This window comes from Poromitra crassiceps (assembly GCF_964638095.1).
Source record: "Poromitra crassiceps genome assembly, chromosome: 28".
Taxonomy (NCBI): Eukaryota; Metazoa; Chordata; class Actinopteri; order Beryciformes; family Melamphaidae; genus Poromitra; species Poromitra crassiceps.
Genome location: NC_139651.1, coordinates 12,123,893 through 12,148,948, shown reverse-complemented (window position 1 = coordinate 12,148,948; position 25,056 = coordinate 12,123,893). Strand labels below are relative to the sequence as shown.

Sequence of the window (25,056 nt, the reverse complement as noted above, 5' to 3'; positions counted from 1 at the left end):
AAATGTTGTCATTTCCATCAAAATAAAATCAAAGTACCAGATTTGTTTGTATTAATGTTCTGATTAGGGTCTTTTTAAGGCATCTCAAAGGAGAGGGAAAGTGAACCTTTCTTCTGAAGACACACAATTGTTAATATCCAACATCGCCCTTTCTTATTTTAATTATTTAGGAAGGGGGAATGCATACAAAAGCACTCTAGTTACTAGGGGTGCATAACATGATTTAAAACAATAATAAAGGAAGCATGTTCTTTGCTTCCAATCTCCTTGAAAAAACCCACCATAGGACACAGTTATGGTCATTGGTCAATAATGAAGCTATTAATGTCTTGAGAAATGTAACTACCAATAACCGTGCACATTAAAAGGATCCGCTTTCAAATGGCTCTATTCAGCCCATCGCGAGAAGTAACTAGCAGTTCGTTAGCAGGATAGCATGCAAGTATGATTTTAAATGTGAATTAAAAGTGGTCTATTACATTATATGGAAAGTGTGCCCTCATGGCCTACTATAACAAATCTTCATTCTTGTCTATAAACACTATAGAAGATATAGAATCTATAAAAATATAAACACACACACAGATATATACTTCTACTAATACTATCGGTTTCATTCTGCCCCCCCCCCCCCATTGTTATACATTTAGTGTTTAGAGTTAATCAAAATGGAATTAAGAATTACTAGGCATCTCGCGCGCAAGCTCGGCTGCTGCGTGGCCTCACCTGCCCTATTGGTGTGTGTGTTGCTCACTAAATGTTATTGCATCAGTGATGTCACAATGCCTCCTTGTGTGTGTGTGTGTGTGTGTGTGCGCCCTTAATTATGACATCACTTTTGACATGATCACTGATGACATCACATCATTAGCCAATTAGCCTAATTTTAAAAATCCATCCCATCAGGTCACCCGCACGGGTGCCCTTTACACACCCTGAAGGTTTCAGCCCGATCGCACCTAAAACAGCATAGCTGTGGCCGGACACAGAACTTGCAACAAACAGACATCACCCACATACTCAGTTTTATATACTGTATATAGATAGATAATGAGCACACCAAATTGCTGTGTTGTATCAGCTGTGTCAAAACAGCTGTCGGACCCCAAACTTCAGCTGGCTTGATCAATGTCCTGTGTCATCAGATGAACAATATATCCAGCAGCTGGACCAACTCCCGCCAGCCGGAAAATGTTGCTGCCCGCAAGCAGACATTTGCCATCATCACCCAAAACATTTCCTCTCCGTGTTTTAACAAGTTGGGTTTCATCCCACACAGCACAACTCTCCCACATGACACTTCACACATGCACAAGTAACCTCTGTAAACTGTCATAGGTACACTATGGAAATGATTGCTGTCAGAAAATCCTTTGTTGTTGGAGGGTTTGTTTATTTTATTTGTTTAAAATACATCATCTGACCTAAATAACCTACATTAGCATGAACAACAGTAGTGATATGGAGAAAAATCCTCATGATTATCATGATACTGCTTCAACCACATCGCCCATCTTAATTTCTGGTATTGCCCCGCTGGACAAAAATGCACCAGCCTCCCCTGGAGGTAAAAGTAAAAGTATCTCCAAAGTATTAAACCGTCAGTCAATAGAGACACTGCGTAACGCGTCATCATTCAGAAACCACGCCCAAGACGGGGGAAAACACAAACTCCTCTCCAATCCTGGCGTTCTCCTATGTCACGTGCATGGTTGCGTGTTGCACCAAAATATCATATATAGGGAAGATGAACACTCCAACTTACTTCTTGACAGCTAGATCCACATTTTTCTTCTCGCCAATTCTCAATGGCTTCCTTGTTTTGCTCAGGAGTACAAAAAAAAATTAACTGGTGATTTTTTACATTTGTTTTCTGCACAGCCCACCACACAACAGCTTTTAGCTATGTTTAATTAAAGGAAAATGACGCTGGTGTGTGGAAATGAACGGAGCTCTTCCCGCGTGATGGGCGTGGCCTATTACATGCAGTGTCTCTATTGAGCTAGAAAGACTGTCTGCGTTGCAAGTTATGCTAAACAAACAACATTGGTAGAATATGTAAGATCTGTTCAGGCACAATTATTCCCAACAACATAAGTGTCACAGCTTAGATGTAGCATATCCTAGCCCCGTTACTCCTCTTTCCGGGTATGACGTCCTCGGTATGTCCTCGGTATGACGTCCTCCCTACAAGAGTCCCGTCTGCGACCTACATAGACTTGCCTGCGACTCTGACCCCCAAGCTGTCTAAATCAGCGATACGGACGTATTTACAAGTGTCACAGAAACATTTCAAAGCCACATACTTGAGAAGAAGGGTTCATAGCTTCTCGACGTCGGGGTTAGAAATGTGCTGGTGATATAAAATAATGGTGAAAAGATAATATCACCAGCACAGACTTTGGATGAAAAGAGGCATTTATGAACAGCGTCAAGCTTTCTAAGCCCGACGTCGAGAAGCTATGAACCCTTCTTCTCAAGTATGTGGCTTTGAAATGTTTCTGTGACACTTGTAAATACATCCGTATCGCTGATTCAGACAGCTTGGGAGTCAGAGTCGCAGGCAAGTCTATGTACGGAGACAGGGACTCTTGTAGGGTAGACGATGATGTCATACCCGGAAAGAGGAGTAACGGGGCTACATATATCCTTAACGCACAGTTCAAGTTAGACAGTCTCTTGTTTTCGCAACGGCAGGAGAAAATTCACACTGGCAAATAACCCTTCACTCTTTGCACTGCAGTGTTTCTCAAAGACAGGACAAAGCGCGTCCCGTATCAGTTCAATACAGAACACATCTTCTAGTTTCCAATTACGGGACGATTCTGTAAATTAAGGGACAGTTGGCAGCCCTACTGCCGATGTACTGGGAGTGTTGCTCATGTGAGTGTCCTTCAGTTGGACAGAGACACACTTTACGAATACCACGCTGTTGTGATCGGGGGATAGTGTCCCCATGGTCTCCCACGTGTCCGTCTCGTCACAGTACCGCTCAATGGCGTCAACAAGGCGAGGCTCTCCCGAGCACATATTGCCCAGTACGTAGATCATTCCATCCACCACAGCAGCAGTATTAGCCAAGTAATGTTCTTTCATAGGGGCACACATGGTCCACTGATTGGTCTTGGGGTTGTAACACTCCACCTCATTTATTAAGGTGTTCCACTGGCCATTGCGCCGGCCACCTATAACATAGATCTTTCCTTTGAGTGTACAGGCAGCTGCACCATAGCGAGCGATCTGCATAGGTGCCACCTCAGCCCATAGATCGGTTTTAGGGTCGTACACCTGGACTAGATCTGTTTCAATGGGTAGCGTATTACCACCAGCATGATAGAGCAGTCCATCAAGGGACACCACAGAAGCATAGCGGACGGCTATCGTGATATCATTTATAAATTGCCAGGAGTTGGTGATGGGGTTGTAGCACTCCACAGAGTCCATTTCACTCCACCCGCCCACTGCAAACACGTAGCCGTTCAGCATCACCAGGTCGAACTCCGAGCGAGCTACATTCATGGGGGCCAGCTCCAACCATGAGTCCAAGCAGGGGTCGTAGCGCCACATCTTCCTGCTGAGTGAACCATCAGGCAATTCTCCTCCAGCCAAATACAGAGTAGAGCCTGACGCCACCAGACCGTGACTGGTTACATTGAGGGGCAGGCAGGTCAGGTGCTTCCATTGATTAGTCACAGGATCGAAGCAATCAACGCTAAACAGGCGAAGCTTGTTCACCGTCAGGATCACAGTGGACCACGCACTGCGGCACGAGAGCTCTCCACTGCGGTCCTTCAGCAGCAGGTAGTCCTGGTACTCCTTCTCCACCTCCAGAGACTGCATCACGTCATGGAGGTAGGAGGAGCTGATGAGAGGCAGACGGATATGCTCCAAGACCTTTCCAAAGCTCTGTTTGCGGGTAGAGCATGTGTTCAACCATAACATGGCGGCCTCTAACACCATCTCCTCATTGGGCACGTTGACATCTTCACCAATGATCTCTGTCAGTTGGTCCACAGAGAGAGACAGGAACTCCTCCTGCTGGTAAACAGTGCTGAAGTGCTGGAGGATGTAGTCCATGCTGCGTTTCTCCAGCTCCTTACAGGAGTGGGCCTTGGCAAAGAAGTGGACCCCCACACAGTTCATTACAGACATCTGATGCTCCATGAACCGACAGCAGGCCTCTCGAACCACCATAAAGTCCAGCAGGTTAGCCGCTGCTAGCAGGGCCTGCACATTTGCTTTGGAGATGACCACCTGTGATGTGTACGCATAGCTCACCAGCAAGTCGATCATCTGAGGTTCAACTCCACTGATGGGAACCTGTTCCTGTCTGGACTCTCTGAAGCCCGCGGAAAACATTCCCTGGAAGTAAGAGCTACATGAGGCCAGTACAGCGCGGTGGCAGGGGAACTCCTGCCCCCCACAGCACAGGGTGACATCACAGAGTGCGTTGTTGAGCCGCAGGCTGTTCAGGCCCTGTAATCACCAAGACAAAGCAGAAAGAAACGGGGTGGTTTTTACACGGTGCACTGCACATTTCAACAAGACTTTTCAAACTCACGAAAATTAAAAACTGACTTCACATCGTTCTAGAGGACAAGTTGGCGGACAATTTCATGTGTTTACCTAAATGTTTCCTCAAAGTTGAATCAAGTAGTGAAGCGAATGACGGGAAATTACGCCATTTACGTCAGTATAACTCAAACCAATCACACGGAAACATTCACCACAGGGGTTGGCTATAATTTAAGTGACAGACCAAAGGACAAATCAAAAAATCCAGTTGGGAATCCACTCTTAAAGGCGAGGAGTGACGATTTTTGGTTGTGCCGTTTTTTTCAGGCGGGCTGAAACGCTGCTTCCCTAAACAGAGCTTGATTTAACTCATTATTTCGGTCTTTTTCAAATTTATTTTTTCATTTTGTAGTAGTAATGGTGCATATTTGTCGATACAAGCAGTGTTTTTATTCCAACATGACCCAATAGTATGTTTAATACTAGATTGAAATGAGGCCAGAATGCAGAAACCTCCCATTGTGATTACAGTAGTTCGTCCTGCCTACCTGTAGCACGGCGTTGGCGTGGCTCGCATTCACACACAGGTAGTCCTCGCTGCCTGGATGCCGAGAAGCTGGAGGAGCAGCGGTGTCGACTGGAATAATTTCAGCCATATCTCTCTCGTATTTTCAAAGAAGATGCACTTGAGACAAACTGTGAACTATATCATCAACTCTGTGTCTGTAGCTAGGCTATAATAAAATGCTCAACAACAACAACAACCCGCCTCAGTCTCTTGAGTCTTCTTCTTCAAGGTTTATTGGCGGTTGGCAAACAACGAATTGGTGCATTACCGCCACCAACGGGTATGGAGTGTGGACCAGAATCTATTTCAATCATTAGGGGCGGAGCGTTGAGAGATCCACGGGGATTATCCACGGAGGACTTGTGGGTGCTGATTCGGTCTGCAGATGTGGTGCAAAACGAGGCTTCGGAGGACGGCTTCAGGGGAGATGGACTGCCGTGAAGCTAGCTGCTGCTATGATCGGCCAGAGAGAGAGAGGTGACGTAGAACCCTTGCTATATATATGAGAATGAACTGACGTCATATCTGACGTCATTGCAGACGTCATACTTGGACTTTGACTGACCACGTCATACTAGAACTTGACTGACGTCGCGGGGTGATCAGGTTATGCACGTGTGGCCTTCTGCTTGAAATTTGGTCTGGAGACCTCACTACTCTAGTATTTATATAAAAAAAAAAATTAAAGACAAAAACCCCCAAATATATATACATATAGATCTATATATATACACACACCTACAATAATATCCTCATATCCTCTCAATCAAATGTGTTGTTGTAAGATACTGAAATATGAGTCGATAACAGTTATCCCCTGAGCTCTTTTGCAAAATATCCACCAATTCAAAATTTACCTAACTTTTGACTGCTGTATCTACACGGCGGGCAGAAAGCAGCACACCCTGGTCATAATAAGAGCCACCAGTTGATAATTAAAGCAGTGTTGCAGTTTCTGCATGATTCAGGACTGTATCAGAGATGAAGTGTGATTGAATTAGTTTGACCTGCGGAGGGCAGTAATACGCCTAGTAGCGTCCACACTGCCGGAAATCTAAAAGAAGAAGAAGAAGAAGAAGCACACCGACCGGATGTTGATTAACCGATACAACAGCAATGGCAGCGACCTTGTGGAGAGCATGGTTTTAGTAACAGGCTAGTTTGTGTCTAAAATGCTCTAATAGCAACTATACTATTATACTGCTGCTCATAACGTTACAACATGATCTCGTTAATCAAATCCGCTGTCGGCGGAGTGAGCGGCATCTGTAGGAGTCGGACCAACGCTCAGCTGACGGGTAACTAAACGAACTAGCGGTTAAGCGTTAGCCAAAACACAAGCTTAGCTAGTACCAGGTTCTCACCATCATCATATGGGGAAATATTTGGGTTGATGTTGGTGTTGGTACGTTAACAACAGTTGGGGTCAATTAAAGCTACGTGCAATTCCAATTCCAACTACAGGCATTTAATAATATGATTATGAATTTACCATTCATTCTCAATTCAGTTGATGAATGAAACCCAAACCCAGACATCTCACCCCATCTTCCGTCGACATGTGCTGTCATACTAAGCACATTAAGTAATGCGTGTACTGCTGTTTGTTGCACAGGTGTTTTGCAGAACCACTTGAAGATCCTGGCTGCTGGAATGAAGACATATGAAATCCCTCCAGATTTCAGTGGTAATCATACACATTAAGCAAGGAACCTTTTTCGACATGTGATGTAGTTGTGTGATTTTGACTGGAAAATCTCAGTTGTGTAAAGCTTAGATCAATCAAGAACACCTTGATGATCCGACCACCACATCAGAATCAGAATCACTTATTGCCACAATATGTAAGATTACATGAGGAATTTGTCTTAGTGTAAGTATGCAGCATAGTGGTCATATCAATATTCAGAGATTTAAAATATATATATAAAAGACAAATCACAACATTTCAAGTGCAGTCCACTATATATACACACGGATAAGAGGAGTGTTACGTAAGCATTGTGAATTTCCAGTCCAAGTTCAAGTGAATCTTCAACAGTGTGAAACCGCTCTGTTCCCAGAGGTCTGATGTTAGTTGGAGGGTACCTGATGTTTATGTACTGTGGCTGATTCAACCTATAGTCCTCCTCACCTCTTTTTTCTTTTCTTTTGTAACCTCTGAAGATGTGGTGCTGCCAGACAGGCCCAAGCTAAAGTTCATGAACAAGGTGCCCAACTTTAAGAAGCCCAAGAAAGAGATGAAGAAACTGCGGGATATCCAGGGCCCGGCAAAGGCAGCAAACGCCTTCACCACTGGACAGTATGCCGTTGTGGTGAGTGCATTTTTCAGTAAACACTGCTATCCAGTGAGCTGATATTTGACAACTGTTCTGGCCTGGGGCATTGAATGACGATGATTTTTTTTTAATCTAGTTAATGCTGTGTTTTTAAGATGCAGCAGTCAGGAATCATATATTACCAGACTAATAATGACTTGTGGAACATTATCCAAAGTCTAGTTGAAGTCTAAAGGATATTTAAAAAATGCAAATATTAGAATAAAAAATGTATGGAACTACACTGCTTTATGCTTATTATTCCAAAGCATAGTTACTGCTAATTTGTAATGGGAGACTACTCACACTATAAGCATCCTATTTCATGCTATCCCATTTCATATAGCTAAAACATGGCATCCAGTCTTCTGTCAGGAATGGTCGTCCGTTTGACAGACACTACAATATTGACTATTTTGAAAGCGTTACATGCTCACTCACACACACACCTCTTCCTGCCCCCGTGGAAGGAATAGACTTTTAGTGGCCCATCTATGAAAGTGCATCCCAGGCGGTGGTTGTCAAATATATTATACAAATATCAAATCTCCTGAGCAAATATATCTTTATTGTGGAGTACACAAGTATTAATGCCTCATACAGTGAGTATATTATATATAGTGTTTTATACTCCTAAATGAATGTGATAACCTTAAAAGTACAAAGTGGTTTCTTCTTCAATATTTTATTTTCTGATTAAAAATAAATAAAAATTATATATATATATATATATATATATATATATATATATATATATATATATATATATATATATATATACAAAAAGTACAAAGTGGTTTGTGAGAGAATAAAGTTTCAGAGTGCTTCCCCTGTCTGTCTGCTCCTCAGGCCCTGGGAGGGGGCTACATGCACTGGGGTCACATAGAGATGATCCGTCTGACGATCAACCGCAAGATGGACCCCAAGACCACATTCGCCCGCTGGCGCATCAATGGCCCTTACAAGCCCATCACCCGTAAAGGCCTGGGCCAGCGCATGGGTGGGGGCAAGGGAGCCATTGACCACTATGTGACGCCCATCCGGTACGGGCGCTTTATTGTGGAGGTGGGAGGAAAGGTGGAGCTGGGGGAGGTGCAGCACATCCTGACAGAAGTGGCAAAGAAGCTGCCGTTCCCTGCCAAGGTGAGGCGACAGATATACTGTATCCTCTCTCCACAGTGGGGGGGGGGGGGGGGGATTAGAATTTTGTCCCATATCTGTTGCTGTTTGGGGCAAAGTTATGTTTCAAGTTAAGGTTGTAATGCAAATAATGTTTTAATCCGAATAAAAATCATGACCTCTTAAACATTTGGACTATGCTTATTTTAGTTTTAGTTGATCATAAGACTAAAGTGCAATGCGAACACATTTTCTCTAGCAGTGGTAGTGATTTCCTTGCTGGAAATGGAGACACAGGAGACACCGCTCTGTGTGTAGATGTCTTCATCAATCGAATATATACAATTGGAGTTTGACTATAAACAATTATTTGAGCACTGAGGTGTTATATATAGCCTTATCCTTCCTTCTATGACTGCTGGCCCCCCCCAAGGGGGAGAAAAAGAGCACAAACCCAACCCACCTTCATGTCTCTCCTCAGGCAAATGAAAGTGCCTGTTGACTTTGGAGAGGATGTTTTATTGAATCGTCTTGCCTTCCTTCAGGTGATGAGCAGAGAGAGTCTGGCAGCCATGCAGCAGGAGCAGGCAGAGATGGAGCAGAACAACCAGAACCCCTGGACCTTCAAGCAGATCGCACGCAACAACATGCTGGGCATCAGGCGGGTGCTCAGCCCCTTGGACCTGCACCACAACGGACGCTTCACGGGCAAATTCCACAACCCAGGCAGGGTGTGAGTTCGGCCCGAGAGACAATAATCCATACAGTGTCAACATTGTGACATTATCCATCCCCACAATGCCATAGAAAGAGTACTTAAAGTATGAAATGTTTTCAGTTTGAATTGAAATTGTCATCTTCAATGTGTTTCTTTCTTTCTTTCTTTTTTAGTCCAAAGTATAATTGATTTTGACATTTTGTCATAATGGATGTTATTTAATCCTTTTACTGTATCAAAATTAAAAGAAAAGGAAAAACAAATGTCATCACATAATTGCAATTTTGAATTAGCCGTATTAGGCCATAATCACAAGTAGCAAAGATCCTCCCAAAGAAGAGAGCTCTCACTCCACACAGGATTACAGAAATCCACAAGGAAGATACTACAATTATGGCCTAAGGCCGTAACAGCCGGATATCAGTAGCCTGGGTAAACCCAGCCCCCACGTGACCTGCTCTCAGACCTCTGGTTCTCAGTCACTAGTGACTGAGAACTCTGAGAGCAGGTCACGTGGGGGCTGGGTTTACCCAGGCTAGGATATCAGACTGTATTGTCAACTCGGTAGAGTGGACGGATTTGAAGGTCTGGACCCAGGCAAAATTTGAATTTAAATATTGACTGGGTTGTAACATGAATTGTCTGTCTCACTCTCTGTTTCAGAGAGAGAGAGGTTTTAAAGAATGCACTCAGAAAGTTTGGAGAGGAAAATATCAGTAGCCTAGTAATAATAAAAGGGTGAATAAGTGTTGGATACTCCTAAACTGGAGTATCAACAAGATTAATTAATATATCTAAAATTAATTAAAAATAATTTGTTATTTGGTTCATTCTTAATCTTAAATATGTCTTGTGTTTATTTGTTTGATAGTAATTATTTTTTTGTTTTGTTTGGAGAGAGATCTTTAGTACTTCACACTCCAGATCAGTGGGTGGCGGTAATGCACCCGAAAGCAGCTCAGCTGACTTGCTCAAGCGCGAAACCTAAATGACGTTTCACAGTAGGTAAACAAAAACAGGCGGCTCTCAGTCAATAATACTTGTGTAGTTTTCCCCATTTTATGCGAGTTTTCTGGGTTTGAAAAGCTGTGGTAGGTGGTTGTGAAGACAACAAAGCCCAACATTTACACGTGGCGTTAGATAGATGTTAGGTGTAGTTCGCTAAAGCTAGTAACGTTACCTTAGCTACTTTTAGCCAGTTGCTAGTTGTAGCCGTTATGAAGCCTGTACGAGGGTCTAGTCGGGACCCATCAAAAGCGCCTAAAAGCAAGAAAAAAACAGACAAACAAAAAAACATCGAGAAGACAAAAAACCCCAAGACTACGCGGAAACAAACAGCAGAGTCTCAGGTAACGGTATTTATTTATTTGCTGCTTTTGTAGTACCGCAGGGATGCCATTTTTGTAGGCTTACCCAGAAGTCCCCGCACTTCCTGGTTCTTTGGTATAAAAGTCAATGGGGTTTTTGTATGGGAATCTCGGTTACATGTCTGAAATAGGTCTGGTTAACAAAAGTTAGTGAAACTGAAGTTTGTGTTCAGCTAGAGGATCTTCACAAATGAGGACCACTTTTATGATTTTTGAAGCGTTTTCTGAATCACGTTGTCCTCATTTGTGAAGCTGATCTTGCTGAACACAAGCTTTGCTGTTTCATAAACTTTTGTTAACCACAGACCTTATTTAATGCATTTAACCGAAATCCCGTACAAAAATCCAGTTGACTTTTACACATAAGTGTATGTATCCAGGTCTTCCGGACTCATTCCTGCAGTAGGCTACTCTATAGCAATTGTCTAACAGAAACAAAACACTTTCTCGTCTACACTGATTATTATTTTAGGAACCGGAGCCCAGTGCCAGTAAGGTTACCAGTAAGAGCATTCAACGTAAGCCACCGCAGAAGAGGAAAGGTGAGAACCTCCATCTCAAACAGGAACAAAAAAATCAGATAAAGATAATGGAGTTATAACCTCTAGTTTGGACTGTAGGCTATTGAAGGCCACACTGTCCCTGTATACAAAACCACATTGTCATTCCCGATCTCATCTTGTTGTTATTACTGATCTCTGTATCCCGAGCAGCTAAAGAGACATCATCAGTCCCTAAAAAGGTCAGAGGTCAAGAGAATTGGACGCCGATGCCCAGGTCCTCCATCATAGCCCTGGAGAATACACTGGACCTGTCAGTACTGTGAGTGTCCTCATGTGGCCTGCAGTTAACCTCTCTATTGCAATGGCAATTCACAGCTAAACCCCCCTTTTACCATCTGTAAGGGTCTTTTTTGTCTTACACAGACGAGCTGTTTTACACACAAAATATGGCTTATCCATAAGTAAACAGTTTACTTATGCCAGCTCAGTGGCCTTGTGGTCTGAGTGTCCGCCCTGAGACTGGGAGGTTGTGAGTTCGATCCCCGGCCGAGTCATACGAAAGACTATAAAAATGGGACCTATTTGCCTCCCTGCTTGGCACTCAGCATCAAAGGGTTGGAATTGGGGGGTTAGATCATGATTCCCGAGTGCGGCGCACGCTGCCGCTCCCCCAGGGGATGGGCCAAATGCGGAGAACAAATTTCGCACACTCAGGTGTGTGACAATCGTTGGGACTTTACCTTTACCTTATGGATAAGACACATTTTTTTCCCACAGATCAACTCTTACTCTTAACTTGAGACGGAAAGAGAAGGAGGACATTCAGAAACATCTGAACATAGTGAAAAACAGGTGAGTGAAAAGTGAAATTAACAGAAGATTTTAAGGTGTATGAACCTTGCTGTCATAGCTAGGTATTTACCAACACATGGAGAGTGGATGGTTGTTTATTTTAATTTTAATAAAGTTGAACAAGAAGGATCCGCACACCAAGTAGCTCCCGTTTTAAAGGATTTTATTTGCTGCGTTGCTGCGTGACATTTTGAGCCCCGCGTCTGAGTGAGAGCTTTGCTCGAAACGCCACGCAGCAAATCAAATCTTTCAAACTGGAGCTACTCGGTGTGCAGATCCTTCTTGTTCAACTTAATTGGGGATTTTTTTGATCCAACACCCATAGACTATTTTTGGCTCTTCTCCAAAGGAAGATAGTACACATTCTAATCAGGGGGGAAATGCAATCACTTATGTTTGGTTCATGCACAATCGTCAAAACACTAAACATATTCTATCGATTATAGCATGTCGGTAGCATATGACAATTCAGTGATATATGACGGTACATTAAAGCCCAAATAGGTGTGTCTAGCGTGTTTTTTTGTGACCAATCATATTTCACAGAATGCCGTTGTGGCATTTTCTTTGTCAGCATACTGATGCGTTGATGTGACTTCCCCCCCCCCCCCACCAATAATTTCAGGTTCCTTGCTCAATGCGCAGAGCTCAAAGTTCCCAATCAGAAACAAAGAAACATGCAACATTCATCTCGCCACCAACAGGAGGAGACCAAGAAGTCAGCGGTTGGAAAAAAGACTCTGCAATCACTGGAGGTGAGTGGTAGGGAGGAGTTGATGAAGGTGGCCCTGCTAGGCTTATAAGTTAATGTGGCAAAATTGCTCATTGGAATTTTAAGTGTACAACGGAGTGAGTCCACAACGTTGATGGTGTTAGAAATGAGTGACGGCATTCTAATATTTTTATTCAGAAAACGTCGTAATTTTTGTATCTGTGCTTGTGTTTGCAAGATGTTCTGTTGTGTTTCCAGGAGAGTGTGCATTCTGTGGTCCGTACTCTAGAGGGCATGGAAGAGCAGAGCGCCTCTTTAGACCACAAATGCAGCACACTCAGAGGAAGCGTGGAGGAAGAAGAGGAGAGGGCTGAAGAGGTAAACCCACCCACAAGTCGGCACACAAGCACCAAACAAAACGGCACAATATGTATGTGGGCTGTGAGACCTGTTCATGTCTGGATCGATCCATAGAGACACTGCAGGAAATAGGCCACGCCCGTCACGGGGGAAAGCTCTCGGTTCACTTCCACACAGCAGCGTCATTTTCCTTGAATTAAACATAGCTAAAAGTTGTTGTGTGGTGGGGCTGCGCAGACAACAAATGTCAAAAAAATCGTCAATTAAAGTTTTTTTGTGTCTATCGATCGATCTGTCTGTCTGCAAGGTATCCACCGGGTCTTGAACAGTATTAAAAGTTGATCAATCAATTTAGGGGAAATTAAGGCCCTTAAAAACTATTGTAAAGTCTTAATCACCATTTGACGAGGTATTACATTTTGTAGCCGATTGTGTATATCGTCTCATATTGATCGCAGAGCCCTAATTTGAAGCAAAATCGTATCGTGTCATACTTTGGGTGATATCAGCAAATATCGTATCGTAAATTCTAAATTCCAAAGAATGTATATATGGTAAATGGCCTGCATTTATATAGCGCTTTTATCCAAAGCGCTTTACAGCCAGTAGGTACATTCACCCATTCACACACCGATGGCGGCAGGTTGCCACGCAGGGTGCTGGCACGCCAACGGGAGCAATTTGGGCTTCAGTGTCTTGCCCAAGGACACTTCGACATGCAGACTGGAGGAGCCGGGAATCGAACCACCGACCTCTTTCATCCAAAGCGATTAGTGGACGACCCGCTCTACCTCCTGAGCTACAGCCGCCATGTATATAATATCGTATCATGATGAAACCCCCATTAATAAAATGTTCACTCACAATTTCTAAAATGATCGTTGAGATTTTACTAGATTAAATATTCTGTTTCGTTAACATAGCAATCAGAAGTGAGCTGACCCAGAAATGGCCGGGAGATGGTGCCTCTCTCTCCACGCTTAAATCAGCATGTTTGGCTCCATTGATCGCAGTGCAAGTCCACACACCTCTTGTTGAGTTCAGTGGAGAGTATGGTGAAATGTGGGTACTATTGCTCACACCGCTGAGCAGGCTACACCCATTGACTCTAGTGTACAGAAAACGTCAGTCATCAGATAAGCAGTTAATTCCTAGTGTGCACGTTGGTGTACACAAAACATCGGTTATCAGATATAAGTGTCGAAATCAAATAAATGTCATGTTATGGTAGAGAATCTGACTCCCTCCCTTTCTTCACACAGATCTTAAAGATACAGGAGCATGGAGTCCTCAAACTACATCCTGTTCCCCCACGCAAAGACAATGAACCAGCGTTGCAGGTGAGCAGGAGTGGCACGCCCATTCACACACTACAGCAGAGGTGTCCAAACCTTTTTGAATGCGGGCCGGGTGCTCCTCGTATCATTTTTTTTTTTTTTAATTAAAAATCACATACAATTGTAATTTGTTTACCATCTGAAAACATTAGTTCTGCATGTGCTGTTCCTACCTGGTGCTTGTACAATCTGTATGATAGTGCTGTCATGATCATCGTTAGGTGAAGGGAAAAAATGCAAATTGAACTTGCTTGATTAACCAATACTACTGTGTGGAGGGCCACATAGAGTCTATTTTGAGAGACAAGCCGAGGGCCACTTAGAATCTGTCCGCGGGGCCGCAATTGGCCCCAGGGCCGGACTTTGGACACGCCTGCACACTACAGTGATGAGGACTGATCATTATTGCACAGTAGCTTCTCTCACTTTTAAAGACTGATTGGTAATTATTCAGCACTTTTTTGTGAATAGGATGTGATGAAAGTGTCTGAGCAGGTACTTCCTCTACAGGGCAACAGGAAGGTAACATGGTGTCTGTGGCGCAATGTTGTTGCAATCTTCTAAGAAAACGAAGAAAGAAGTCTGTCACGCACAGAGACATCTTCCTCCTTAGGGTCTAGATTGTCTGGGCTGATTTTGGTTATTGTAGCCATTGCTACACATTTCCTTTCAACGCTCTGACGTCCTAGTTGCCTGGAACAATGTACAGAACATTTAGTCTCTGTTCATCTTGATATCCTGCAAAAGTCACGCCTTTTAGAGCAGAGGTTCTCAAATGTTTTTCAGCCAAGGACTCCTTACAAGATAGAAAATATATCGGGGACCCCCTCATTCTGATTTGTGATTTTGGGCTGAGCTTAATTCTTTCCACGGTAACGTGCTTTTAAATTGATAGGTTTGTTAGATTAGAATGTAATCCATTAACCATTTTAGATTTAAAGCATACAATATTTTCGTTGCAAAAAAAAATAAAAAATCATGAAAACTTTTCGCAAAGTGCCATGGACCCCTGGGGGTCTCCGGACCCCCATTTGAGAACCTCGCCATGCCAAGAAACACTCAAAACCACACAGCAGTACCTCCATGTTTTTGTTTCACTTTAGGATCGGCTGACAAAAATGATACCAACCGCCGACGTGGAGACCACGGCTCGGCGACTGGGAGAAGTCCTTCAGAAATCGGCAGCCATCCAGGATGTCCAGGCGCTGCTGGTACATGCACACAGATATGCCGATCCGCTGTAAAAACCCTCACTTCATCCTGTGTGTTCCAATGAACCCCTTTCTTCTGCAGGGATCTTACACAGGTGTGGGGAAAAGTAAGAGAAATGAATCTGGTCATTTCCAGATCTTTTTTTTTTTTTTTTATATGCACAAATCATTTGGAAAAGTACAGGAAATATTGTTTGGTTCCATTGGCTACACGTTATGTAGTTGTAGACCTATCAGCACACATACTGTGATGTTTATGCAGAATCATCATTGAGATATAAATAATAATAATGCAATAAAACCATTTTATAGATGGATTTCAAACCTTTGTCTCCCTTGCCTAGCATTCATTAATTTGGCATCAAATTATAGAGGAAGTGATATAATTTCTGTGTGTAATATAGAGGAAGTGAGCTGATATCACTTCTGTGTGTTTATTTCTTAAGAATAATTTCCACAGAAATGACACCTGCCCGACGTGCCCGTCAACTCACTAGACAGAGGAAGCTGACAAAAGACGTACAGTCTGTACCCTGTGCTTCCTGCTCCTCCTATAGAGAGCCAAAGTGGAACGTCACTTCCTGCTTCAGCACTGTACCAGAGATTTTCATCTGAGATTTATTTTCCCATAGACATTTTTGTAAAATGCTTTATAAAAATAGTTTTACTGGTTCGAACCAAACGGTTCAGATATATTTAGAAACAGCAGAGATCACATAACATTTCACTCAGACCAAAACGTAAAAGAATTGCCGATTTAAAGAAATGTTTGTTCGATGTTTTTTTTAAGTTTTGGTCCAAGTAAAATGTTCTATGGTCTCTCCCGATTCTAAATCTAGCGGAAGCGTTTGGTTTGACCGAGTACAACTATTTTTATAAGCATTTTACGAAATGTGTATGGGAAAATAAATGGCAGAAGAAAATCTCTGGTACAGTGCTGAAGCAGGGAATGACATTCTCTTTGCCTCTCTATTGTGCTTGTCTCATAGTTGGCTGAGGGTCGCTTGAGTGTTTTCTAGTGCAAAGGAGGCCAGGTGAATAATGCTTGTTTCTGGGCGTCTGGGTAGTGTAGCGGTAGATTCCCTGCCTACCAACACAAGGGACGCAGGTTCGCGCCCCCGTGTTACCTCCGGCTTTGTCGGGCATCCATACAGGCATCTTTGCCTGTGTCTGCGGGTGGGAAGCCGGATTAGGGGTGTGTGTCCTGGTCGCTGCGCTAGTCAGTGAGTCAGTAAGCTTCTGAGGCTCTTCTAGGTCATCAAAAAGGGAAGATAAAAAAGACAATGCCATAAATGATTCAGTTTATGTAGGTTTTTATTCATAATAAAAAAAAAAGCAAAGTTTCAACTGCACAGTCCTTAAAAGGGACTGTTCACCCAAAAATGAAAATTCAGTCATTATTTACTGGTCGGGTGAAGTTTTTTAGTCCACAAAACATTCCTGCAGTTTCCCAGGGAAGCAGAGTTACAGCATTCTCCTACCTAAACAACTTAAAGTACATCATGACCAACTTTCAAGCGTAGAAAACAAACAAAACATGAAATGCCTCCGGTACTGCTAGTCTGGTGTCAAGTCAACTTGAAAACTGTTAAATGTTTCATTCCTTTTAACAATAATGAAAGGACAGTTGTGCTTTCAGTTTCAACATAACACAGTAAAGCTATTGACAGTGGCATAAGGAATGCCAGTACGTTTTAATAGCTAGCAATTCATCAGTACGTTGCCGTCGCAAGAGCCTAAAAACATACATTCAGTGGCAGTGGTGAGTAGAGTAAACAAAAACGGCACTCAAGTAAAAGTACAGTTACTTTATAATAATATTTGGTCATACGTACTATATACTCCATATATATACACACACATATATATATATATATATATCTACAGTACTACTTTACGGCAACATTATCCGATGGTCCGTCGTCAACGTTTTCTTAGCCTTGGAGCATGTGGTGCAAACGTTAGCTGGGTTTGTATTACGGAAACCCCAGTAGAAAGACCCTAGCCTGGGTAAACCCAGCCCCCACGTGACCTGCTCTCAGACCTCTGGTTCTCAGTCACTAGGTAGTGACTGAGAGCAGGTCACATGGCGGCTGGGTTTACCCAGGCTAGAAAGACCCTCCATCGTTCTAGGTAACATTAACTTAATTAATAGGTAGGCTCACACAGACTCGCTCAATATTAGCTAAGCTAGCATTGCCATCACGAGTAGCTTAATTACCAACGCCTTTTCTCACATTCAACGTTGAATTCTTGAAAGTCGAGATGTCCACCATTTTGGGATGACAAAGTAGGCGGGGCATAATCTAACTTGTTTCAAAAGCAAACGGGGTCTGGATTCTGGGCCAGGGATGGGAATTCTCTGAAGTTGACGGAGACGGTATTTCATCTGCTGCCATGCTTGACGTATGTAGTGAGTACGGTAATATAGTGACTAGTGAGTAGCCTGTTAATGACCCAATGTAACTGTAAAAGTAAAAGTACATTTTATCGCAAAAAGTATTCAGGGGGGGAAAACTACTCCTTAGAAGTACAATTTATTAAAAAATAAAATACATGTAACTGAGTAAATGTACTTGAGTACTACCAACATTTGCTCAGTGGTCACTTTAATACACCTAGCTAGCATCAGATAATTTAGGTGGACGGCTGTCTTCTGCCTGTCCTGTTGATGCCAGGCAAGACGAGCCATGGATTCATGTTCAGGGCATCATCATACCAACCAGCATTTCACAACAGAAACCATGTTTTGTTGGGACAGGCAGCATATTTAGACTCTTCAGTCATGCAATGTAGCTTTGTCTTCTTGTTAGCTAAGGGAGAGGAACCTGGCATGGTCTGTCGCTGCTTTGAGATGTGGTGAACTGTGTTCTATTGGGATCTCCCTTCTGCACACCACTGTTGGGGCGGCAGTTAGCTCAGGATGTAGAGCTGTCGTTTGGGAAACCGAAGGTTCCCGGTTTGGAGGCTGGCTCCTCCCAGCAGTGTGTCGAAGTGTCCTTGAGCAAGACACTGAACGCCTTTCCCTATGAGCAGTTGGCGTCGTGCATGGCTGCAGACACCGGCGATGTGTGAATGTGAGGTAGTCATGTCAAAGCTCTTTGGCTAGTCTATAATCTACGTATGTAAAATGCACTCTATAATAAGTAATTATTACCATTAATAAGTAATAAGTAATTTACCGTTTGTATAGAGAGGCAAAGTGACCGCCTACTTCCTGCTTCAGCACTACCAGAGACTTTCACCCGCCATTTATTTTCCCATGGACATTTCGTAAAATGCTTATAAAAATATTTTTACTTCGTCAAACCAAACGGTTTGGCTATATTTAGAATCGGGAGAGACAATAGAACATTTCACTCAGACCAAAACTTAAAAAAAAAACACAGAAAAAATATTTTCTTTAAATCGCGATTTTTTAATGTTTTGGTCTGAGTGAGATGTTATGTGGTCTCTCCTGTTTCGAAATATATCTGAACCGTTTGGTTTGACGAAGTAAAACAATTTTTATACGCATTTTACGAAATGTCTATGGGAAAATAAATGGCGGATGAAACTCTCTGGTACAGTGCTGAAGCAGGAAGTGACGTTCCACTTTGGTTCTCTATTGAGCTGCTAGCTAGCATATGGCCCGCCTGTTGACCGCTCATCAATGAGGCATCTTGATCATTTATCTTTGCGTCATTCCAGGTTTCTCAAGTCGCAATAGCTTTTGTGAATTTTATGGTTTGGCAATATAAAAAAACAATGACGACAAATTAATACAATTAAACATCTCTAGCTAGATCAGTGAGTTGCCAGTCTTCGTTGACTTCCTTCGTATAGACTCGAAGGAGTCGTCGTTGAAAACCCGTTCGATAGTGGAGATGAGCGAAGCTCGGACAGCGCGGCCTAAGCCTCGGGCAGCAAACACGTACAGCACAGGGTTCAGGGCGCTCTTGACGTACACCATATACAGAGCAAAGTACATGCCTCGATTCACCCGTGCCCTCTGAGCCGGTTCAGTAAGCGCTACATAGAGGAACCGGCAGACAAAATAGGGCATCCAGCAGGTGAGGAAGAGCAGCATGGTGATGAAGAGCACCTGGTACAGCCTGCCCATCCTGCGAGCGTCCGAGGGGGACGGGGAGCTGGTGGGTGTGGGGGGCACTGCCTGGCGAACCTTGATCAAAACAGCGATGTTACTTCCCAAGAAAACCACCAGGGGCAGGATGAATCCCGCTAATGTCTCTGTGACAAACAGCCCCTTGTACGGGGACGCGCTGTCCATGTACGGCGACGCACTCTCCACGCACTGTAATGTCCCCTTATATTCCAACAGATCGGCAGTGTAGAGGTACGGGGCGGACAGGGCTGTGGCCAGCACCCATAAGAGGCCGCAGGTGAGCGGAACGGCCCAGCGGGGGCGCCGCATCCCGGCCCACAGAGGCTTGAGGAGACACAGGCAGCGCTCCAGGGCGACCGCGCAGAGGAGGAAGGCGGCGGCGTACAAGCCCAGGCCCCGCAGGAAGATGATCAGGCGACAGAAGGGCCGGCCGAACGGCCAGCTGTAGTGGTGAGCGAGGTAGCCCAGCATGAGCGGCGTCCGGGCGATTAGCACCAGGTCAGCCAGGGCCAGGTGCACCACGTACACCCGGAAGCTGCTGGCCACGCGACGCGTCCCCCCGCCGCTGTCGCGCCGCGCCAGGCGGCGATGGGCCCGCCAGCCCAGAGCCCAGACCACCACCGCATTCAGAGGTATACCCACCTGCAGGAACCGAGAGGAACCATGTAGTTAATATGACCAACCTTTACATTTGAGAGATGTTGCACTGTGAAGATGCAAGATACAAATCTCCGAAGAACGTGTAAAGAGCTCACCCAAAAATCCAAAATACGTATATTCCCTCTCACCTGTAGTGCTATTTATCCATCTATATCGTTTTGTGTTAGTTGCCTGAGTTTTGGAGATATATTGGCCACAGAGTTTCTGCCTTCTCTCCAATACAATGGAACTGGATGGCACTCGGCTTGTGGTGCTCAAAATGCCAAAGAAATACATTTTGAAAAAATCAACAGCAATGTCTCTGTCCAGAAATCATGACCCGGTTACTCAAGATAATCCACATACCTACACTACAAGCCGAGTGCCATCCAGTTCCATTGTATGGGAGACAAGGCGGCCGTCTCTACTGCTGATATCTCCAAAACTCAGGTAACTAACCCAAAATGATATAGATGGATATTTAAATAGCACTGCAGGTGAGAGGGAAAATATGTATTTTGGATTTTAGGGTGAGCTGTCCCTTTAAGTTGACAAAGTCATTGAAGATCTCTTACCAGGAAGATTAGTACGGTGGCTGCGATTTGGATTCCTCTGATGGCCTCATCCTGGCCAGATCTGCTGGAGTTGTTGTGGGTTGTTATTGGAAGGACAGGAGACTGAGTGCCGTTTAGACCAGCCATTGGATTTAGCACCAACCTGGGAGAGAGGCTGAAAGGTGGAGACAGGAGCACTTAATTACTCCTCCCAGTTCTACACTAAAGTTGTGGCTGTTTTGCAACTAAAACGATGATTTTAAAAAAGTGCCACAAATTAAAACGAGCTTATGCTGCCACTCAAAGATAGATAAAAATAATAACTTTATTTATATAGCACCTTTCAAAACAACCATTACAAAGTGCTTCACAAACAAATTAATTTGCAAGGAAGTGATCAAACATCACATTCAGTGCATAAAATAACAAATAAAAACCATCCTATAAAACCAATAAAAGGAAAATAAACAAAATAAATAAAACCCCATGCACGTGGTCATGGAATGCATGTGTGTGGTTGCACCAAACACACACACACACACACACACACACACACACACACACACACACACAGCTGATGTCCACATCACACATTGCTGTGGCACCACATCCTTCCACTTGTCTTCTGCTGTCTCATCACTCCTCTCTCTTTCAGTAAATGCAGGGTCACAGCTGTGCTGTGAAGAGGAAGGAACTAGAATAGGGAACTTGGGAAGTGTCAGACTACAAGTGTACTTGTAAAAGACTATGATGATTGGAATAATTGAGCGTTTCAAAATATGTTGATTATGGGAAATGTGTGGATCAGAGAGCCAGTGAGGCCATTTACACCTGGCACTAACATGTGTTTTCTGTGATCAGATTGCAATCGGATAGTGCTTGACCACTTGAAAGTACAGGTGTAAACACCGCCAAGACACATTGAAGACGGATTGCAATCTGATCGGCCAAATCACCTCCGGAGGTAGTCAGTCAGGGACACATTGTAACCACATTGAACACAGGTGTCCTCTCAATCCGCATACAGCAACTGTATGCAGATTGAGAGGACACCCGTTTTGGGTAATCAGATTGCAATCTGATCACCCAAAACGCATGTTAATGCCAGGTGTAAATGAAATCAGGCTAATGTGGTCAAGCACTATCTGATTGCAATCTGATCACAGAAAACGCATGTTAGTGCCAGGTGTAAATCAGAATCAGAATCACTTTTATTGCCACAGTAGGCAAGTTACATACGAGGAATTTGTCTTAGTGTCTGTGTGCAGCGTAGCGGTCACATCAATATACAGAGATAAGAAGTAGGAAGATGACTAAAGACGATCACAAAGTTGCAAGTGCAATCAAATCGAGTAAATATATACAATATGTACATGAGTGGTGAAGTGTTCTGTGGATAATTAATATGAATTTACGTTGAATTTACATGAGATTTACAGACTGAGTTAAATAGGCGTTAAATAGGCAGTGGATTTACATGAATTTACAGTCAGAGTTAAGTAAGAGTTTACATTGAATGTACATGAAATTTACAGGCTAAGTTAAATAGGCATTAAATGTGCAGGGAATTTACATGAATTTACAGTCCCAGTTAAACAGGCATTAAATTAGATATGAGTTACAGTTGTATGGGGGGGGGGGGGGCAGCTGAGTTTAGGAGGAGGTAGTGAGTTTGTGTGTGTGTGTGTGTGGGTGGGAGGGGGGGGGGTTGTTGCTGAGGTCCTTCGTGGAAGGGGTTTACTTTGTGCAAGCCAAGTGCAAGGAAGGATGCGGTGGCACAGCCATGTGTGATGTGGACATCAGCTGTGTGTGTCTCAAGTCAAGTCAGCTTTATTTATAGAGCACATTTACAACGACAAAGCCGACCAAAGTGCTTCACAGATAAAACACTAAAATATGGAAGAAAACGACAAGTACAGAATACACTGCTACAGAGCAAGGTGCAGTACAATGCAGCAAATACAAGTAATAAGTAACGAGTTACTCCACACAGATTAATATTGTAAAGTAACTTATTACTTTCAAGTGAAAGTAACTAGAAATATTTAGTATGTTACATTTTGAAAGTAACTTGCCCAACACTGACTTTACTAGCCACAGTGAGTAATCTGATTCAAATGAGGAATGGGGAATAATAAATGTGGAACATAACATTCTGAGTTAGAAAGACTTAATTTAGAGTTCTTTGGACACTATTAACACTTGCAGTTTTGTGTTTTGTTACGTAAGAAAGGCCAGTGTTTTCCAGTTGACCAAAGTGTGCTAAATGATGCAATTTGTGTTTTAGAGTTTTGCAAAAAATGTAATTTAGATTGAGCGAGAAGAAGGGAATTGTGTTCGAGTTTGGCAATTTGGATTCATGTTGATACACGAGCTTCAAGTTTTCAGAAATGTGTGCATAGTTACAATCTTTGTGTGTATTTAATCCATTTGGAAAAAAACTCTTAATATCAAGTGCCCCAAACCAACACGCATACAAAATACCTTTCATGGTCATCATAGCAATGATTAAAGAATCTGAAAGGGAGTGGCGTCGTTCATCTTCTGTTCCCTGCAGCCACCACTGCCCCAGGGTTCAGCATGACTCATATCTGAGCCTGTTTGTGCAGAGCCGACTTGACTTTACACACCTGGAATTATGGGTACGCTGCCATGCATGCAAACACGCCTTTCTACACAGTCGCAATATTGACCTGCACTACTGTTACTGCTAGCAGCTATTATGGCTTCCTGATCATTCATTAATAAAGTTCTGATTTCCAGAAATCCACACTAAGCAAGGAGTTTTGGAGATGGGATTTAAGGTCCCTGTCAATGTTACCGACGAGTTTACATTGTTTAGCTGCTAAAATGAAGAGTTTGCTGCTTACCTCTTCCACCTTCCTCTTGTGTCTGACAGTAGGAGAATAAAAGAGGGAGTGTCTCCCTGCTGTTTTAAGTACAATCTCTCCCTCCTTTCTCTCGCTCTCTCTCCCTCCTTCCTCTCTCTCACTCTCTCTCCCTCCTTCCTCTCTCTCGCTCTCTCTCTCGTGTGATTGCAACACATGTACTATCTATGACTGCATCAGAAACGACACTTATCTCGTCATCGGCTATTGTGGTTATCCGCTACGTCCGGTACCAATGAAACACAACTCTTTTCTTCTGGAAATATTAATAAAATACCCGTGAGCTCAACAACACTACAAATCATGGTGGCTTTCAACTGAGAGAGAATCACTGTTTTTCAACCAATTTAGAAAACAGATTTTCGAAAATAAATAATAGCGGAGGAAAGCCCTGTGCACTGCAGTGCACAGGGCTTTCCTCCGCTATTATTTATATATTTTATTCTTATCTAAATAATAGTTTTAACATTTTCTAATCCACAAAGAACTTAATTGGAATCAATATCCTATAATGAAATCATATCAAAGAGGGGCGCCCTGTTGACCAACCCGAAAGAGATAAACAACCGTTTCAGGGAGTTTTACAGTGAACTCTATTCTGCTAAATGTGATGCTACTCAATCTGGCTTGAATTACTTTTTTGACCCTCTTGAAACCCCCAAACTCGGCGACGCTGCCAGAAAGGACTTAGACTCTGATTTCACATTGGAAGAAATAACCTCTGCCATTAAATCATTCCCATCAGGCAAAGCTGCCGGGCCGGGTGGATTTGGTGCTGAATTTTATAAGAAATTCTGCGACACTCTTGCCCCACTCCTTCTCAGAATGGCATCTAGTTCTAAGAGGGACAACGTCTTGCCTAAAACACTATACGAAGCTATCATCTCCCTCATCTTGAAAAAGGGGAAGGAGGAAGTAGACCCGGCCAGCTACAGACCCATAGCACTCCAGAATTTTGACAGAAAGGTCATCACTAAAACGCTGGCTACCCGGCTAAATAAACATTTATCATCCATCATACATCCTGACCAGACAGGGTTCGTTCCGAGTAGGTTCTCTTTCTTCAATGTCAGATGCCTCCTCAACACCATATACGCAGATCACAGTAAGCAGCGATTTTGTCACTTGACGCACAGAAGGCTTTCGATCAGGTTGAGTGGCCTTATATGTTCGAGTCACTGCACAGATTTGGATTTGGCGATTCATTTATATCCTGGGTAAAGCTAATATATGCTAGTCCGTCATGTTCAGTTATAACCAATGGAGATAAATCGACCAGGTTTACATTAC

The 25,056-nt window shown here is 43.3% G+C and overlaps 4 protein-coding genes across 4 annotated transcripts; 2 read left to right on the top strand and 2 right to left on the bottom strand.

The window, feature by feature from the left end:
- Positions 1–2,832: 2,832 nt before the first annotated feature.
- Positions 2,833–5,171, bottom strand: LOC310799555 (kelch-like protein 24; the record flags this gene model as incomplete). Its single annotated transcript, XM_083662150.1, has 2 exons — positions 2,833–4,476; positions 5,064–5,171. The coding sequence occupies 2 exons, from the start codon at positions 5,169–5,171 to the stop codon at positions 2,833–2,835; spliced, it is 1,752 nt and encodes a 583-aa protein (XP_083518276.1).
- Positions 5,172–6,197: 1,026 nt separating this feature from the next.
- mrpl16 (mitochondrial ribosomal protein L16) lies at positions 6,198–9,477 on the top strand. Its single transcript, XM_083662212.1, has 5 exons — positions 6,198–6,381; positions 6,699–6,770; positions 7,250–7,398; positions 8,251–8,544; positions 9,066–9,477. Exons 1-5 carry the CDS (start codon positions 6,306–6,308, stop codon positions 9,255–9,257), a joined length of 783 nt encoding a protein of 260 aa, XP_083518338.1. The 5' UTR covers positions 6,198–6,305; the 3' UTR covers positions 9,258–9,477.
- Positions 9,478–10,254: 777 nt separating this feature from the next.
- Positions 10,255–15,815, top strand: cenpq (centromere protein Q). Its single transcript, XM_083662129.1, has 8 exons — positions 10,255–10,587; positions 11,078–11,147; positions 11,319–11,427; positions 11,886–11,960; positions 12,586–12,715; positions 12,931–13,050; positions 14,295–14,372; positions 15,473–15,815. The coding sequence occupies exons 1-8, from the start codon at positions 10,456–10,458 to the stop codon at positions 15,611–15,613; spliced, it is 855 nt and encodes a 284-aa protein (XP_083518255.1). The 5' UTR covers positions 10,255–10,455; the 3' UTR covers positions 15,614–15,815.
- Positions 15,816–18,995: 3,180 nt separating this feature from the next.
- Positions 18,996–23,874, bottom strand: LOC310799531 (prostaglandin D2 receptor 2). Its single transcript, XM_083662127.1, has 3 exons — positions 23,749–23,874; positions 20,900–21,053; positions 18,996–20,327 (listed from the first exon to the last, which is right to left on the bottom strand). The coding sequence occupies exons 2-3, from the start codon at positions 21,023–21,025 to the stop codon at positions 19,362–19,364; spliced, it is 1,092 nt and encodes a 363-aa protein (XP_083518253.1). The 5' UTR covers positions 21,026–21,053; positions 23,749–23,874; the 3' UTR covers positions 18,996–19,361.
- Between the last annotated feature and the right edge of the window lie 1,182 nt (positions 23,875–25,056).

What these genes read in the sequence shown, in the direction of transcription:
- mrpl16 (XM_083662212.1), top strand. Translation starts at nt 6,306, where the DNA reads ATGATCTCGTTAATCAAATCCGCTGTCGGCGGAGTGAGCGGCATCTGT. An exon ending in AATCCCTCCAGATTTCAGTG is followed by an intron (nt 6,771 to 7,249) that starts GTAATCATACAC and finishes TAACCTCTGAAG; the next exon opens with ATGTGGTGCTGCCAGACAGG. An exon ending in AGCTGCCGTTCCCTGCCAAG is followed by an intron (nt 8,545 to 9,065) that starts GTGAGGCGACAG and finishes GCCTTCCTTCAG; the next exon opens with GTGATGAGCAGAGAGAGTCT.
- cenpq (XM_083662129.1), top strand. Translation starts at nt 10,456, where the DNA reads ATGAAGCCTGTACGAGGGTCTAGTCGGGACCCATCAAAAGCGCCTAAA. An exon ending in CTGAACATAGTGAAAAACAG is followed by an intron (nt 11,961 to 12,585) that starts GTGAGTGAAAAG and finishes CAATAATTTCAG; the next exon opens with GTTCCTTGCTCAATGCGCAG. An exon ending in AAGAGGAGAGGGCTGAAGAG is followed by an intron (nt 13,051 to 14,294) that starts GTAAACCCACCC and finishes TTCTTCACACAG; the next exon opens with ATCTTAAAGATACAGGAGCA.
- LOC310799531 (XM_083662127.1), bottom strand. Translation starts at nt 21,025, where the DNA reads ATGGCTGGTCTAAACGGCACTCAGTCTCCTGTCCTTCCAATAACAACC. An exon ending in CCACCGTACTAATCTTCCTG is followed by an intron (nt 20,328 to 20,899) that starts GTAAGAGATCTT and finishes CGGTTCCTGCAG; the next exon opens with GTGGGTATACCTCTGAATGC.